Source organism: Serinus canaria, chromosome 5 (assembly GCF_022539315.1).
Source record: "Serinus canaria isolate serCan28SL12 chromosome 5, serCan2020, whole genome shotgun sequence".
In the NCBI taxonomy this organism is placed as follows: Eukaryota; Metazoa; Chordata; class Aves; order Passeriformes; family Fringillidae; genus Serinus; species Serinus canaria.
In genome coordinates, this window is record NC_066319.1 from 47,281,938 (window position 1) to 47,300,164 (window position 18,227).

The 18,227-nt window shown below is 40.2% G+C and overlaps 1 protein-coding gene and 1 long non-coding RNA gene across 5 annotated transcripts; one reads left to right on the plus strand and one right to left on the minus strand.

The window, feature by feature from the left end:
• Positions 1–484: 484 nt before the first annotated feature.
• LOC103826888 (alpha-1-antitrypsin-like) lies at positions 485–6,719 on the minus strand. Its single transcript, XM_018907268.3, has 5 exons — positions 6,606–6,719; positions 4,297–4,966; positions 2,571–2,841; positions 1,741–1,888; positions 485–756 (listed from the first exon to the last, which is right to left on the minus strand). Exons 2-5 carry the CDS (start codon positions 4,952–4,954, stop codon positions 565–567), a joined length of 1,269 nt encoding a protein of 422 aa, XP_018762813.3. The 5' UTR covers positions 4,955–4,966; positions 6,606–6,719; the 3' UTR covers positions 485–564.
• On the plus strand, positions 3,836–12,143 carry LOC108961228 (uncharacterized). 4 transcript variants are annotated; one of them, XR_007777789.1, is made up of 6 exons: positions 3,836–3,899; positions 5,827–6,060; positions 6,703–6,852; positions 8,668–9,108; positions 9,816–9,879; positions 11,491–12,143. It is a non-coding gene; the product is annotated as an uncharacterized LOC108961228 (long non-coding RNA). The 4 variants fall into 4 exon arrangements; XR_003946265.2 differs by having other exon boundaries at positions 9,050–9,108; XR_007777790.1 differs by having other exon boundaries at positions 5,827–5,889; positions 5,974–6,060; positions 6,703–9,108.
• Positions 12,144–18,227: the final 6,084 nt, after the last annotated feature.

The following is an 18,227-nucleotide window of genomic DNA, read 5'->3' on the forward strand; positions in this document are numbered from 1 at the left end:
TAGGATGTTTGTGTAGAGTTACATTAATTGTCAGCTCAAGGACACCAACACAATGTGGGTGGATGCCATCAGCTGTGAATGTCCTAAGGGAGACTATGGAATAAGACTTGACCTTCAAAGGAAGTGTCTAGGCCTGGCCTAATGGAACGGAGTCTCCCAGTGTGTAATTTGCAGCTATGCCTTCCTTCTACTGGAAACCCTACCAATATCAGAAACCAACCTGTAGTTTGCAGAGAATTAATTTGGATTTATCCACTCAAATTTTATTTACTTGCAGTGTTTCAGCTGAGTCTCTCAGCTGGTTATTACCTTGCTTTTCAAAGAAGGCCCTGATCACTAAAAGGCTGATTTATCAAATTCTTCACAATTCACTAATAGTTATATCTCACTGGTTATTTTCTATGGAAGGACCAAGCAAAATAATGTTTCTAAGAATGACTGCACTCTTTTCTGATTTCTTTTGAAAAAGAAAATTGTTAATAACTGTTGGGATATAATTTTAATCACAATGGACAATAATTCCATAAAATGCAATTTAATCCAGTAAGACCAGCCAGTGACCAGTCATTTTTCAGTTGGGTTTACAACTTTTCCCATGAAGAGGATGCTCTGAGTATACTGATCGATAATCAACAGCAAGAATGGATGATTGAATTTAACAATGGGAGGAGCAGAATGAGGAAGAAAATCTATGCTGCTGGCTGCTGCAGCCTCTGTGCCATTTTCATGGATCTTCAGCAGGGCCTTGTGAGTAGCCTACAATAAAATACAGCAAGAATTAATGTATGTGGAAGATGTGGTGTGAAATGACTCAAATTAACACAAAGTTAATTCAACTACTGCCTTTCACAAAAATTGCTGGTAAGCCAGGAACCAGGAAGAAGGGCACTACAGCCCATTGTGTGATTTCTAGCAATGTTGTCTCAATAAGCAAATATTTACACATTCAGTGTTCCTCACCACAAGTGCATCAACTCAAACCTTCGCAACTGCACACCTTGTGGAATTAATTGAAAGTAAAATAACCAAGCAAAGTCACAGGGAATGTCAGTTTCAAAGGGAAAGGAAATAGGGTTCCAGAACTGCTCTGTAAGTATTCCTAACAGCACATGCACACAGTTTAGCCAGGAATTCAACCTTGCTACCAAATTTTTTGTAAAATTATTTTTGGGCATTTTTAATCTTTTTATTTTACTAGCCGCAAAATGCCAGAAAATGGTAAGTGGTGTTTTCAGAATGGCTGTAAAAATGCTAGTTTTTATCTTCACATTCTTTTCAGTAAATGGGACGTTTTCCTCAAGTCTGGTCCATTTTATCTTTTTAGCACTCAACAGAGCCTTCAATAGTAACAGCAATTTCTAAATCCTTTGAAATTGTAGAATGCATGTTAGAAAAAGGCCACTGTTTCTGTTGATATGCTGATACAAGGCATGCACAACCCCTAGTGACCCTTAGGCACTTCTTTTACATGCAGCAAATATGCTGTGTTTAGTTTCCTGGTTAAATGCCAAACCCATCCCTCCATCTGCCCTCCACCTTTGCTTGTCAGACAAAAGAAAATATCCTCATCTCCAGATCTTGGAGAAGTCTGAGGGAGTTTAAAGGGTCTTTATCAGCTAAATGTTCTATTTCAGAGTATCAGCCAGCCCTAGCAACAAGTAAACTTTCACAGGTGAACTTAGGGTAAGGCAGTTGGCTGTAAAGGAATCCATAGGTGGTTGTTTCTGCTGATAAACTTACTTTTGAAACCTTCACTTCAGGGTTTCCTGTGATTCCAGACAGATCAGCCCGATTGGAAAAGACATCAGTTACACCCAGACTCATTAAGATCCTCTTTAAATCATAGGTGCCTGAAATTGATACTTTTGGAATATGCAGTTCCATCCTCCTGTCAATCCAAAAGTAAATTATGGTAGTTATTGCAATCAGAGCATGGCTTGGACTGAAGATTCCTAACTTGATGGTGGTTCTCCTGAGCTAGAATGCTAGTCTTTTCATTTAAGAAACATGACAAGAAGAAGAAGATGCTGGTCTGGAGGCCAGAAAAGGATAGAAAAGTATGGAAGGAGAAAGACACCAGTTCATATTTCTTTTATGATTCTGCAACAGTCACTTTATGAGACAGTAAACAGTAGTGCTGCCAGCAATTTTGGGACCAAGTTTGATTTCTTTTTCTAACATTGAAGATTCTGCTTTTGGAATTCACACCACATTCCTTCTGAGGGATCTGACTGCTATGTCACAGCACTCAAAATATTACCACTAGAAATATTACTGCTCAAAATATTTTGCCTGAGACAAGGGAAATGGTGATACTTAGCATCAACTAAAAATGCACGGGGGAAAAAGAATTAAATTTCCCACCTCAGAGATCTCTTCTCTCATCATCAAGCAATGCTGATTCTAATTTTTGCTGATAGTATCAAATCATTTGGTCTGATCCTTTATACTTCTTCTGTTGTTTACACCTCCCATCAAAAATACAAGATAGTAGCTGTAAAACCTGACCATAGCATTCAGACTTCGGCCTCTGACTACCTCGAATCGTCAAATCAAAATTCTTTATTTACCATCTTTGAAGAGATTTGTCCCATTTAGAAAGAGTGTTTTTTGTCAGGGCATATTCCAACTGTTTCATTTTTCCTTTCTTGGGCAGGATAAAGAATGCTGTAACATCTCCCTTGTAAGGAATCTGCACCACCTCGCAGGACAGCTTCCTGTCAGAGTATGCTTTATAAAATCCATCTCGAGTCATCATCTCCACTTCAACTGAGGTCTTTGCAGTCACGTGGAAAAAGTCCTTGTGAGTTCCCTTAATATTGAAAGGATTTTCCCAGTAAGCTTAAAACCAAAAGGGAAAGAATGGAATTGAATACTTACTTCAGCGAGGATATATTCATATTTTCCAGACTAGTGTACAATAAATAAAACCATATCTGAATATTTACACCTGGAGATAAAAAGTATTCAAAGTTTATTAAATATCTTTTTCTCTAAAATTACATACCACAGGTTAAATTTTGTATGGACTTGTACACAATATTACTAGGTCAGATAAATTAAATGAAGTAGCTTCATCATATTACCTTGTGTTTTATTTGAAGCAAATGAAAACTGACCAGAATCCAGGGATTTGCTGTTTTTAGAATATTGCTTATAAAGCAAGTTTCATAGCAGATGTCTTAACTTGTAAAAGGTAGCATGTTATGCTCCTCACGTGGTTTCTTACATGTTTTTCATCTTGTAGCACTAAGGAAAAGCTTACATGCTAGAGAAACACAAACTTCTGGACCTGAACGTGACTGCAGTATGGTAAATTGAATAGGGCCTCAAGGTCTTAATTCTTCAAAACCCTTTGCTCTGTAGGTTTATTCAACTGAATTTTTTAGGATATTTTATTTTGTAATAGAAAAGGTCATTCACTAAACAAATAGACCGGGATTACAGCTTGCCATTCTGTAAGAATGACTTTTTTGCCTTTTTTTTAATGTTGAATAGAAATAGCCTAATTTAAAAAATAAATAGTGGAAAGTAAACTCCACAATATTCTGGTTACTTTATAAGTTTAAGCCTTCTCCCTTGCCCTCCAGGAAAGAAATTTACTCTGGTATGGTGCTCAGACTGGGAAACCTGAGATTAGGTCACCCAAATTTATAAAGTGTATGAAATAATTTTTTTTGAAATTTTGCTAAATGTTCATAATTTCCAAATATTCCTTTCTGGGTGGGAAATTCTGTGTATGTCCTGCATGCTGCTACAAATGAACATCCAAGAAGAAGTTAATAATTTCCAAAGCAACACATTCAAATACCTCTAGGGATGTGTGTAATATGATGACAAGGTGTAGAACATTTGGACTCCAACTGCAGAGGTGCCTACTCATGTAATAGTCATGGACTGTAAGTAAATTAATATTCTTGGCAATTTTTTTAATCATCTTCAGATTTTTGTTTTGTACTTCACACATCCAATGTGAAAACATTTTGATTTTTAAAATATTAAGTGGATTAAGTCTGACAGGATAATTTAACAATGCAATAATCTGTTGTGCTTTGGCAATTCCCTGAACCTGAATATTGCAATTAAATAAACTTTTATGCTTAGAAGTCTAAATATAGGCTAGAAAAATTTAGATGTGGAAGAGGTTTCAGAGTGGAAAACTTTCAATTTCTTTTTATAATAGTCTCATCAAAACACATTCATTTAAAAATTTTTCAGAAATAACGTGGTGTACTTGTTTTACTTCAGATGAAAGAGCACAAAAGAGATGCAGTAAATAGCATCTATGTAACTTACCTTTGAAATAAATGTAGTTAACAATTACTAGCAGAGTGTTTGAATCAAGGTCCTCAAGTATTTGGTTTATTTTCCCACGGGTTTTATTCTTTACATAATCATTGATCTCTTTTTTAGCTTCAGGGGAATTCTGGAAGCTCCTCGAGACAGCTTTTCCTCTGTACAGTGTTTTGATGTCCTTCAGAAAGGTTTTCATTGGCTTCAGGTGTTTGTCCATGAACAGGGTGTTGCCCATGCTCAGCTGCAGCTGGCTGCCAGGGCGGCTCAGCAGGCGGAGGAGCTGAGCAAAGCCGTGGTGTATCTCCTCCTGCTGGATGGAGGTGAGGTTAAAGGCCAGTCCCTCCAGCAGCTGGGCCTGGCTGCTGCCTCGGGAGCCCAGGGCCAGAAGGGCAAGGGCAGCAGAGATGCTGACTGGGGAAAAGAAAATGTTCTTGTCAGGTTCTTGAGTGGTTGCTTGCCTGTAAAACTGAAAGGCAAAGGCTGTATTGCTTGGGATTATCCTTTGGCAGGACTCGAGAGGATCTTCCTCTAGAGAACGCTGCTCCTGGGGGTCAGTTGCCTCAGGCTGGTCAGTGTGGTGATCAGTCTGGGTCAGACTGAGGGCATTGAGGTGAAGCATGGCCACCAGCAAGCACAGTGGGAGCATGGCCTTCATCATTCTTCACAGATGCTGCGTGGACAAAGAACAAAATGCTGGATGTTGGCTGTATCAACACCTCATCTTTTATTTCTCTCTGCTACTGCCTTCAAGTGGAAATCACTGTTATGTCCTGACCTCCTCCTTTGCTATGGAAGCGTTTTTCTAAATCCTTGTGCTTCTGAGTTTACCTGTAATTCCTATTCATTGCTGCCTACTTCAGTTCTACTTTACTCTAGCTACAAAAGTTCCTTGTTAGTGGGGAAAGAAACATGTGAGTATTAAAGGAAAATAAGAGTCCAAGAGAGAGAAGTGAAAAGGTGCTATTTTTTTCTCTTTTTTTTTATGACAAAGCAACATGTTAGAAGCTTCTGATTAATTCTTTTGTACTTATCTCCTAAGACCTCCAAGGATTATTATGCTATTAGGGTTTGAATGAGGTTTATGTTATAAAACAGTGCTACACTGCTATATCAAAGGAAAACAATACGAGACTGCAGAATTCAGAAGTGCTATTTTCTCTCATTCCTGACTCATTTTACCATACAAAGTAGCTAATCATAAGAGCTGGTAAAATCTTTCTGCTTCAATACCTGATTAAATTAGAATATGTTTATCTATTTTAAATGATCACTCATGTGTCACCTGTATTCCAGACAGGTTTCTTCTTTTGTGTATCCCACATCTGGTTATGGGAAGAGGAGACTATTAGAGTGTACTTGGCCTCTCCTGTCTTTCCAAGCTTCATATCAGCGAGAAAGTATCGTTTTGTACTGTAAATATGCCTAAGGCCAGAGTTGTGCTCAGCAGCAAGACTGGATCAGGGCATCTTGGACATTTGTAGTGACTGTCACCTCTTCTCTTTGTTTGTTTACTGCTTTCTCTTTTACCAGTTCAACCAAGAACACGCTGGGTTGATTTGTGGTGTCTAAGATGCTTAACCTGTCAGAAAACAAGTAAGAGCTATTCCCACTAAAAATATGGCACCAGTCACTAGAAAAACTCCAAACAGCCTTCACCTAATGTCCTGCTTGTAACAGACCAGCTTCAGGCTGAAGATCTCAAGCTACCTGCTTAGCCTCCAGTCAATGGTAAAAGCACTCAAAGACGTGGCTTCAGCAGAACAGGTGAGATGTTTACTGGGGTTCTCTCCACCCTGGAACAGCACTCTGACTACCAAGGTTTGGGTGAAAAGGAGCCAGCTTGTCTTTCTGCAGCTTTGCTCTGTGTGGTCTGGGTAAATTGGAATTTATGGAGGACATCGGCATAGCAAAATCAGTTTGTGAATTCTGTCTGAGTCATCTTAGTGCAAGCAAGACGTTTACTGATTCACTTCACTTCTGCTTATCTGATTGTAAGCCTTAGGGGAAATTAGTAATGATACATAAAATTGACAGTTGAGAAGTCAGAATACTTCTGTTATTGAAGCACATTTTTTCTAGATGTTTTTGAGCTATTTGGGATAAATATTCAGAGCAGTTATCCTCTGTGGAGCTGCTATAATGAATCCCCAGAGTTTGCTACTCAGTATTTCTTGAAATTAAATTCAGCTGTCATTTGAAACCTAGAAACTAGGTTTCACCCTTGAAAGCAGATGTGCTTTATGACTCACTTAGCTATATACCATACAGCTGGGTCAAAGTCATTAAGATAAAGATAATTGGGTACTTACTTTACATTCAGAGGGCTTGTGCTCTTAATGAGCTGTATGTTTCTTGCTGCCTTACTTGTACTGCTGTTTTCCTCTGTTAAACATTACATGGCTTTAGATATGTATTACCTGGAAGCACAAAGCTGAATGCTGATGAAGCCAGTGTTCTTGGACCTTGTATGCATATGTCCACATCTCTTCACTCCAAACAGAGCAAAGACCATGGGGCCCAGGCTGGTCAGTAGAGTACAGAGTTACATCCCAAAGGGTAAGCAACTACTAAGCAAATATTTATGGGAAGTGATACTTTGATGTCAAGAGCACAGCACTCTACCCTGTGTGCTACCTGAGATGAGTATAACTGTTCATCTGGAGACACAGTCTTGCCCGGCACTAAGCTCTGAAGGCCAGGGTGAGGGAGCTACAAGGAGCACCATTTGTGAAGGTGAGGGAGCTACAAGGAGCACCACTTGTCCTCAGTCAGGCTACCCAGCTTACTGGACTCCACTTATGTGTCAACATCTCATCTTTTATTTCTACACAGTAGAAACCCCACGGGTTGCTACTCAGAAGCCAAAGAGCCCTCTTGGCCTCAAATAAAGAGGGTACCTCATTCAGTCTTGTAAGAATGGTGAATTTTATGTCTGTGGCAATTTATTCAGTGGTCTCCTGACAATCAAATGATCCTTTCTGTATCTCTGTTAAGGACCACCTAGCCTATCAAGATCAGGAAAGTACTTTATGACTTCAGCACTTGAAAAAGCTGTATAAAATATGTGCCATCACTGCAAGTGCCCCAGTACTGAACAGATGCAACTGCTGTAATGTATATGAGCAGCAACCTAGTCTCAAATACATCAAATAATAGCAAATGATGGAAGAGAGTAACCCAGAAATATTTAGTAATAAATCAAGGCAGTGTAAAACTGTGAGTCTCACCCTTCCCATAAAGATGTATTTCCCAGGAATCTTCCAAAGGAAGATGAAGATAAGTGCTGTGAAGCCACCATTCACCAGTGGATGAGTTGTTCAGATGCATGGTTTGATCAGCCAGCCAGGAGAATGCCTGCTTAGTCCCTCTGTACCTGTGATACACTTTGCAGGACTTGTTCAGCAAGGGACAGCAAAATCCCCCTGATACTGTAGAACCAAGGAGATGTGTATGCAAAGCTGTGTAAGCACAGCAGTTCCCAGCTGTGCTGCTTTCAGAAGTTGTTCTTTACCTGCTGGGATCCATGGCCTTGGTCATGCAGATAGGTTCCCTGCATGGTGTTTACAAACTCAACCCTTTTTTTTAATTTTCTTTTTTTTTTTTTTTTTTTTTAATTTCAGAATATCAGTTAATTCTGCATTATTGCCTTAGATACAGGCAAAGTTTGCTGTTAAGTATTTTCATTTTTTGAATTTGTACTTTTTCTTATTAGAGTACCAATTCCTGCTGTCCCTTGGAGCACTTGTGAAGGTCAGGTGAAGCTTGATGGAATAGCTTGTTTTCTTTTTTTGTCAGCCACAAACACTCTGAATTTAAATTGAATGAATGTATAAGCCAGAATGCCTGATGGCACAAGTGCAGTGTTTCAGGGAAAATGAGAGAGGTGCTTGTGGTGCTCCAAGAGAGTCAGGCTGTTGGTGGATCTGGGCACTTCTTTAGTCATGGAGGCGAGCAGTGTTAAATATTTACACTTCTGTTAAGTATTGCATGGATAAAAAAACCTCCAACTGTCTGGGGACACAGAACTAAGTGCTGATGTAGCCATGCAGAGAAGGTAGAAGTCAGTGCTTGCTTGGCCAGCTGGCTTTAATGTTGTCCCCAAACATGCATAATAGCCACCTGCAAACTCTGAAGAGGAGAGGTCCATGGCCATGAGCACCTGTGCTACCAGATACACCTCCCTAGCTTTTTGCCAGCTAGTGACTCTAGTGCTAAGGCATCTCCTGAACTGGGTTATGGCCTGTTCTGGGGCTTTAGATTTTTGATCATGCAGCTTGGGCCCCTGATTCAACATGGCTAAGAAAAGCACATCAGAAGAGGTAATTAACCCTTGTGTAACTTGTATTTTTTCCCCACAAATGAACTTTGCAGCAGTTCAGAATATGTCCTACATTCAGAGGCTTTCTTTGAGCCTTGGTTTGATCACAGCAGAAGAGGAATCCTGGGCAGTGGACTCCACTGTGCAGCTGCAGGGCCAGCTGAAGCAGAAGGTAGCAGGAGAGAGAAGAGACAGGTGCTGTAGAGAATGATATTGCAACCATTGGGCTAAGTCTGGATTCCCTCTATGACCCTGAGGTGAACCAAAACATACTTCAGTACGGTGAGAAAACTCTGTCAGAGACACAAACACAAATGTTTTGCTGTTCAGCTATTCATCTGTATTGTTGTATATGTTGACATTCATCCCTCTTGTTGAAAGTCAGCATGGATTGATTTTTGAAAGTTTTCCAAAATATACTTCTCTTTGCTTCAGTTATCCTTGTTGTCATGATGTGGTGGCTTGAAGAAGAGATTCATCCCTCTGCTGGGAAGGTGAGAAGAGGTTCTTCAAGCCAACAGCTGCTCCACCCCAGGGCCTGCCTCTGGAGACAGTAAAAGCGAGCATACACTGATACTTTGTTTTACACCTTAGTTCCTTCTTAAAAATGTGACTCTATTCCTATTATTTTATTCAAAATACTTATTTTAAAAGCTACCTAGGTCCTTTCATCAGCAAATACTCAGCATGCCTTGCCTGCAGCGCCAGCCATGCCTTGCTGAATGCAATGTAGACCATCACTCTATAGAAACATTTTCTCAGGCTGTTAGAAAGCTCTCCTGTAATTCTGGGCACTCTGAAGGAAAAGTAATGGCACTGTCTGAAAGCAGCCATATGTCAGCCTTGGCTGAGGAAGGACCTGGACAAAGTATTTGCAGAGCAGTCCCAGCCACCCCATTCCAGATCTATAACATCCACCTGACAGAATACATATCTGATGTAGATGTGAAACCCTCGCTGTTGGCTGGCCCAAAGGTGTCTTTGTGTCCTGTCCAGAAAGAGTACTTGCATTACCAAAATTCACCATTGCTTACCCTGGCACCAGACTCCAGCTGAGAGGATGCAGTGACTGTGGGGGAGCTAAGGGGTGGTGGCTCTGGGGCAGTAGTCAGAGTTAGTTTGAAGAACTTACCTAAAGTGTGTCTTGAAGGCATCCATGGCTGCAGTCAGATTTTCCCATTAATTGCTATTCTTGCAACAGGACTGAAAGGTCTGCCCAGCCCTGGCCTTCCAGTCAGCAGGGAAGGAGGAGGGATGCATGGAAGGTAAGCCATGCTGTTTTGTCATGGTTCACAGAACAATCTTTCCTGCACTAGTTTGCCCACAAAGATTTTTCTTAGCTCTGTTATCCCATTTGACAGAACTCATGTGCTTATTTATACTGTAGATGGAGATGAATGTTGGCAAATTTTGCTTTAATGAGTCTTTAATAATTTGCATCATTTGAGAGGTAAACATATCTATTCTCATCATTTCAAATTATGAGAATAGAAGCTACAGATGATGAATGGTATTGTCAAATTGTCCAGGAGGAGCATAGATCTATGATTCCCATGTCAGTCAAACATAATATAGCAGGAGTTCACTTTCTGATGGACATTAAAATCATTATTTCATGATAACATTTTGTATTTAATAAATTTAAATGTATTCAAGATTTTCTTTTCATTCATTAGATTCTCAAAAGTTTTTCTTCTACGTATTGCATTCATTGAATCTGAGAAGAACCAGAATTTATGTGACAAATACACAAGTTTTCTGTGTTGTGTGGAAAGTGAACTTCTTAAATATGGAAACAGATTTCTTAAATCCATGTTTATGGACCAAACAAAAAATGTCCTAATAATCAGTCTGTACTTTATGGCAGATGCTTGAAATAAATGTTAAGGTGTTTGATATTCATGCTTTTATCCAAGAGGCCTGTTCTCACTAAAAGAGAGTAATTTTGAAACTCTTAACTTTGAAAACTCTAGTTGTACTAGTGGAAGGTTACTGGTCCTAAGTAGGTATGTATTTTTTTAGTAGTAATAGTAATGATTGGCTTACAAGAGACTTTAAAAACAGCAAACACAAGCTCTGGATGCACTGAATTGCCTCTCAGTGATCTGCTTCATTTTTCTTGTTAGCAGACTTGTGGAAGAAACATAATTGTGCTCTTCTAATGCTAACACAGGTCTTGTGCAAAGTCATTCTGATCTGATGTATTGTGTTTTATTCTTTCAAGAGAAACAACCATGTTGATGTTTGTTATTGATATTAAAGAAAACTCTCCCCTCATGTTTTCACTTGGCTTGGGCTGCTAGCACTGCTGAATTTCTGTAAGCAGTAACACAGTGGCTGTTCAATGAGCCATGCCTAACAAAGTAATAAGGTTTAATTAGCCCAACTTAATCTGACAGTATGCTGTTGGCACACTATCTGTTTTTACAGCTGGCTAGTGATGCATGTATTCATATGAAATAAAGATCACTCCTTGAAATTCTTCTTTGCTTCTAGTATTGTGTAATGAAATTTGAAGCTGTCTTCTCCTACATTCTCTGCTTCCTTCTGTACAATAAAAAACCACATCTCATTTCAGCAAATTGACATGTTCTTCAGTTTGAGTCTGATAGAGGCTATTTTTAAGCTACACATTTCATATTGTTGTTAAACCACAGCAAAAGTTTGGATCACACAAGAAACCAAAATCTGTGCAGCCAAGCCCCTAATCCTTAATATCTCCAGCATGTAAAATTGTTTCAGGGTGCAAAAGCTCTGAGTACAGCACACAGGCTCCTTAAGGCAGCATAAGGTCTGCACAGAGATAATAATGGATTACAGTTTACAGCATCTTCCTTTATACTTTAAAAATATGATCTTTTTTGTTTTTTCCCCAGTGATGTTGATGTTCATCATGCCTTACATGGATTTACAAACTCAAAGCTCTGAGCCAAGGTTTCATCAGGGATTTTTGCTACAGACAGTTTAACTATAGCTGTAATCAATAACAACTGCTGAGTAGTGAGCAGACAAGATATGCTGCAAAGAAAGTGGGCAAATTTCATCGGAACAGAGGTTGGACAGTAAAAATGTAAAGGGAGGTTGCTGATGCTGTGGCTCCGTGGAATAATTTCTTCTGAGGAATCCCAGCCCAGCGACTGGAAACAGACCTTCCTTGTGGACAGCAGGGAACTGGAAATGCCAGAAAGGGGCTGAGGTGAAGAAGTAAGGGAGATGTTCTGTGCTTCTCTAACAAAACACATGAATGCATTTAGTATAAAATCTTGTTCAACTTCTGTCCAGCTATGTTGTCCAATGGTTTCTTGCAGCAAACTTATAATCAATATAGCTGAGAAACATTAAAACTCAGGCATGATAATCAGATATTAAAACATGTTTCTAAAACTGTCTCTCTTTATAAAGTATTTTCCTTTTTGGGAAAACATCGTCAACAAGTGTCCCAGTGTGTTTTCCCCGCAGGTCTTGTGCCTGTGTAGCAGAATCTTAGAATCAAAATCTAGGATGGAAGAGACCTTCAGAGGCCATCTAGTGCAGCCCTTTTCATAAAACGTCAGGTTTCTTAGGTACGTGTCTCCAAGCACGGGTATTTTGCAACCTCTCTGGACCATGTCTTCCAGACTTAACCACTGCATGGTAAAAATCTGTTCCTTATTAGAATTTTTTTACATTCAAACAGTTCTGTTCTCTGATCTTCAGTGTCTTCCAGCTCCAGTATCATATATCTTTGTCATGATCCAGGGACTTCTGAGCTGTCATTTACAGAGAAACCAATGCATTTTCTCAGCTGAACTTTGCTTAGCATTAATTGAGAGAAAGCTTCCATGGATCTGCTCTTCCATTTATCTCGCGGTGTGGGGGAGGGGGTGTCTTTGTGAAGCATAATCCACATGGATGCTTTATCCTCCCTCCCTCCCAGGTGGGCCTCACAAAAAAGACTCAAAGGAGAAAATAAATGTTCTGGTCACCTGCTATTGCCTAGGTCTGCTTGTAAAGATCTGGTGCTTACCTTCAGTAGAGTCAGGTTTTGACTACAGGGCTGCTTTCCAGGAGATGGAGCTAATTTACTGCTCTTGAGAGGTACTATTCAGTGAAGTGATCAGTTTATGGGATTGAAACCCAGTCACACAGAGGACTTTTTATTTGCTGGCTGTCATTTACAAGATAATGAGGAAGGGAATTAACATCTGAGTGAGAAAGCATAATGAAAATTTCCCACCTCTGCACAGAAAGCCATCAATATTTTTTACAGAGGTTAATTTTATCTTAGTTCAGACTATGAACTCAAAGACGAGGAGAAAAAAAAAAAATTAAGTTTTAATTGATGCCTTCAAGTAGTTTCTAAGGAAAGATTGGAACACCCAAAAAATCCAAAGAGTGCCAAAAATAATTCCTCATTTTTTCCCACAGAAATGAGTTACAAGACTTAGAGCTCAGTGGTCAGTTCAGTGTTCCCAGGCTCCATGAATACTGAAGTGTTTAGAGAGGCTGTTTTCCCCTTAAACTTCTCTTGATCTTGCAGTAATGTTGTTTAAATTGCTGGCAGTTAGAACGGATATAAATGTCTCAGGAAAGAAACTGTTCCAGTGCTCTGCAAATGCTACATGGCTTGGTGCAGGGAGAGCTAAGGAAGAAGGAGCGAGAAGTGTTTATGTCACATCAGCTGTTAGCTCCTACACATGACCTTGTCTTGGGGAAAAAATTCAGGAAGCCAGTGCCAAAGGCCCAAGGACATGTGGGAGTCAAAACCCTAAAGCCTTATACATGCTCTGAAGTACATAAAAGACTGTGGAAGATGACACTGGAAAGTTAACACAAGGGCAGAATGTTTATTCTGAGTGTTCCCAAGTTTTAAAGCCTTAAAGGCCCTGTGTGGCCAGCATGTGACATCCAGCCAAACTCTGATCTCCCAGCAAGGGAGAAGCAGCAGTGCAGTTGCACTTGCATGGGTCTGAGCCTGTGCCCTGTGACTAAACGTCTAAGTGATAGAGGTGAAAACTTTAGTGTTAGATCTACTCTCCTACAATAATTTCCTTTTTTTCTCTTTCTGCTGGTATCACTTTCTGGCTTTTTGTGCCAAAAACTTTAATATCTGCTAATTAAGTTATGCTCAAGCCTTAGAAGATCTCAAACTCTACATTACATGGTGCTCTGCCCAGGCAGAGGAGTTAATTAGGCCAAGTGTAATGTAAGGCTGCTCTTGCTTTCCTTCTTTCCTGTGTCATGGCAGCTGCAAGAGGCACCTCAGTTTAAGCTCCTGCTTCTCACAGCAAAACGTGGCTGTCTTGGTAATTCCCCTCTTGCTCACACATACTCCCCATGGACCTCTGCTGTTTATTTGGGAAAGAACAGGCCTCTTCAAGACATAACATGTTTCTCCACAGAACCTCCTAGAACATTTCTGTTTTCTCACCATTTCACAAAAGCAGCTATTTTCCCAGTCCTTCCTTTGCAGAGAGGTGATGTCCTCTAGCATCACTATCAAACCCACCCTTAGGAAGCTGTACCATGAGTAACAGGTAACATGAGCTCTCATAGGAGTCTTATCCCATGTTCACACCACTTGCAAGATGCCCCCTTAGCCAAGGTGTTCTTGCTGCCCTTTCTTTTATTGCTTGCACTTCACACAATATGAGACAACTGAATGAGAATGTAAAAACAATCCTGTAGGCTGTAAATAATCTTCTGAGGAAGATTACTTCATTTTCATCTTTTTTTTTCAATGCAGGAAGCTAGTGGTTTGGGTCCTTTAAAGGTATTGTGATAAAAGTCCAAGATGCGTTTTTCAGTTAACACAAACCAGACACTTGTATGTCTGTTTAAATTGCAGAAATCTCATAATCAATGTCAAAATCAGCTACTAAGAGGGGAATGAGTAATCTGAAGAATGGGTTGGAAAGCCAACAGCCTCAGCTAGAGCATGCTTTGCTTATAGAACCATCCACTTCTGATTGATTTGTAAACCTATTTCTTTCCCAGCCCTTTTTCCTGGATGAAATAACAAAAATGACCAAACCATGTTGTATTTGAAGAATAGGAATACAACTCTTTTCCAGGCCTTTGAAGGACTCAAATAACCACAGATATTTTTTGTGTCCCAGCCAAATGACAGAGCACAAGTCAGGAATCGAATATACAGAAGAACTGCTGAGTTAATATTATGGCTTTCCATTAAGAAGGCTTGGAAATATTTGAGTGAAATGCATTTGTTTGTTTTGTTTTGACTTTCACCTGTTGTGGTCTCCTAGTAGCCAGTGTTGCAATTAAATCCACCCCATTCCAGAAGCCAGGTTGTCTAGCTCTGTTTCAGCCCCTCTAATACTTCAAGCCTATGAACTGTCTCTTGGAATTCATGTGCCACAACAGGTCATCAGCCTGTGCACACTTTGTGCAGGTACCTTTTCTCCAGGGGAAGCATCTGGGCATCAATTGCAAGCTCCCACCTGCACTGACATCTCCTTCCTTACCAGGCCCATCTGGGTGGGAGCTCCAGGCTTCTCAGGGCTGTCTCAGCAGGCACACTGTTTTGGCTCTGAGGTACCTCAGAGCCTGGTTTTGGCACCTTTACAGCAGAGACCAAGAGCACTCAGCACTTCCCTGAGCTGTGGACCTACCTGCATGCCCTGCCCATGCCAAGTGCTGCCCCACATCCGATGTGACACACCCTGGTCACACGCTCCCAGAGCCATTTACATTGCCCTGGGAACGTCCCCTCCTCACCAGACTGGCTCACAGGAGCTTCTGGGTCCTGAGGGGCCCTGGGCTGCTGCTCAGGTGTCCCTGAACATAGGTGATTCTGCTGCTGGTAACTCATTCTGATATGCCAGGAGTATGTAGGGGGCATTTGAGGTTACCAGAGCTCTAGTTGTGAGAGAGCACTGCTTTGAGGCATATATCTATCACATGGATTTCCTGAGCCTAGAGGTTGTTGTGATTAGCAGCTGCTGGCTATGAGGATCTTGGCCATGGCGCCTTCCTAGCTGGCAAGTTCCTGATGGTGATAGAAGCTGTACTTTCATCCCCAATTCATCACCAAGTTCTTTAAAAACTGAGAAATTCATATAGTATTTCCCAGGAAAATCTTTTAATTACTAATTGTGTGACAGTTACTGTTTGGGTTTGGGTTAGAATGGACCTTGAAGATCATCTAGTTCCCAATCCATGCCATGGGCAAGGACACTTTCCACTACACCAGGTTTTTTCAGGGCCCCATCCAGCCAGGCCATTGACCCTACCAGGGATGGGGCTTCCACAGCTTCTCAGGGCAAACCAATTCAGTGCCTTACCACGCTCACAGTAAAAAAATTCCATCTTAATATCTAATCTAACCTACTCTCTTTCCATTTGAAGTCATTCCCTCCTGTCGTGTCACTTCAGGCCCTTGTTAAAAGCCCCTCTCCATTTTCCCTGTAGGGTCTCTTCAGGTACTGCAAGGCTGCAATTAGGTAACCCCAAAGCCTTCTTTTCTCCAGGCTGAACAATTTCAATTCTCTCAGCATTTCTTCATAGGAGAGGTGTTCCATCCTTGTTTTGTGCATTTGAAGGAGCATTAGTTGGTCTTTCCAGCAGAATATGAAATTTGTTTTCAGCCCATGACATTTAAGGCTGTTGCTTCTGTTATGTGCTTTTAGATTCTCCCTAGTGGGTGCTGTATAACACTGGGAGCAATAACAGACCTGTACACTGGCACTAACCACTGGCTGTTGGAAATATGTAATTTTCTTTTATACCTTGAGCATACTATTTCTCTCTCTGGCTCCACAACAATATACAGTTTCCTGATTTTGCTTGTTCCTTCTTTTATTATCTTTAACACTACTCAAAATTGCCTCTGGTTTTCTTCCAGTGTCTTTTGAACTTCACATAATTTGTAGATAACTGTTAAATCTATCTCCACCATGGGTTAGCCTGGGTTTCTGAGCTCCTCACTTACATTTTTAGCTTTTGTTTCCCTTCTGGTTCCTAAACATGACGACAAATACCTTTTATTGCTATTGCCACGCTGCTTGTTTTCCTTTTCTCCTTTTTTCAATGTGTGCTGTTCCAAAGTTTCTGCCATGTTGGCAATTCTTTTTTCTATGGCTGTTAACCTACAAGAGAAGACTGCTTTCAGCCTTCACAGAGACTGCTTTGATCCATCCCATCCCTGGTTTCCCTCAGGGTCTGCACAGACGGTGCTGAGGCTGCAGCCTGTGCGTGGCATGGTTGCATGCACTCCCACATCCCATCTTTGTGTAGACACCAATGCAGGCTGCATTAGAAGATGTCCTTTGCACTTTGTCCTTCATGGGGCACATCACACGAGCTCCAGCCTCCAGCAGTGCCCCTGCACTGAAATGACCCATCACAGTACTTGCATGCAGCAGCTCTTGACTAGCTAGGATGAAAGTCCTGGCTACTCTGAGGCTTCTTGGTCACAATACTCACAGGCAGAGAGCCAACCAAGAAACAAAAACCCATGGAAGAAGAAACAAAAAAGAAGAAGACTGAAAGAAGAAACAGTCTCTTGAGCAAACCATGACTGCATTGGGTTTGTGACAACCTAAATGGTGACATTTTTGTGGGGGGTTGTGCAATCTTTCTGGGTTCATTATTTACTACACAAATTTGCTGCACATTTGTAGTGAAAGGCATGCCCTTTCATTACAAAATGGAAAGCAAACCAAGGCAAGACATGTATGGTTCCTGCACCTGTCTGGAGATGGTTCCTTACTAAGATGTTTTCCGGTCATCCAGTTCTTAAATCAGATTCATTTTTGTCTATCACTTTCAAATGAGTTAAGAGGTAAGGTTACTTCTCAAAATGAGATGAGGTTGGCGAAATAGCACTCAGATATTTTTTCCTACTAACAAACAGAGACTATTGATCTGAGGTCCATGATGAACAGCAAACACATTGATATTTGCCTACAGAGTTATTTGTCATTGCAAAGCTGGACTTTGACAATTCATCCTGAGTTAGCCCCGAGATTTGGCAAGAAGTTTTAAATGATCTTTTGTAGAATAAATTTATCTGTATTTCACCTAGACCAAGTCCTGATACATGTTTAGAGGCATGAAGCCAGCTACTTGTTACTAAATATGCAACATACTAAATACAGTTATGAGTAAGAAACTTTTGTCATTGATTTATGTGATTTTGAGGAGGACTTTAAAATTGAATATCAAGTGTTACCTGTCTGCAGATAGATATGGAATGTTTTTTCTATTCCTTATTGGTATTCTTGAAGTACAATTTACTCATATTGATGACACCGGTTTAATGTGAAAGAAAATAAAGATCCCCAAACCAAAAAAAGAATTATGTTTTAGAAATATTCACCACAGTTTTTATGTTATATTTTTCACAGGCATCATAAGAAAATAAGGTCTAAAATGTCATTTATAATTTTTTCTACCAGTTTGAGATATTCTGTAACAAAAGATTTAATCAATCTATAATTTACATGCTTTCTTTGGCTTTCTGTATTTTAATAAGATGCACTAAAGATGTTGATTTAAATACTAAAGCAATAGATAATAAAATAATTTAAATATTTACTGCTTTGTAAGTGAAGTTATGTTTTTTTTCATAACATTGCAATTATCTAGTCCAGCTGGATTCAAGGAACCTTAA

Excerpts from the sequence above, each read along its gene's own strand:
- LOC103826888 (XM_018907268.3), bottom strand. The coding sequence starts at position 4,954 with ATGATGAAGGCCATGCTCCCACTGTGCTTGCTGGTGGCCATGCTTCAC. Across the intron at positions 1,889-2,570 it reads GACAAATCTCTTCAAAGATG|GAGGATGGAACTGCATATTC; the intron begins GTAAATAAAGAA and ends TTGGATTGACAG. Across the intron at positions 757-1,740 it reads CTGAAGTGAAGGTTTCAAAA|GCTACTCACAAGGCCCTGCT; the intron begins GTAAGTTTATCA and ends ATTTTATTGTAG.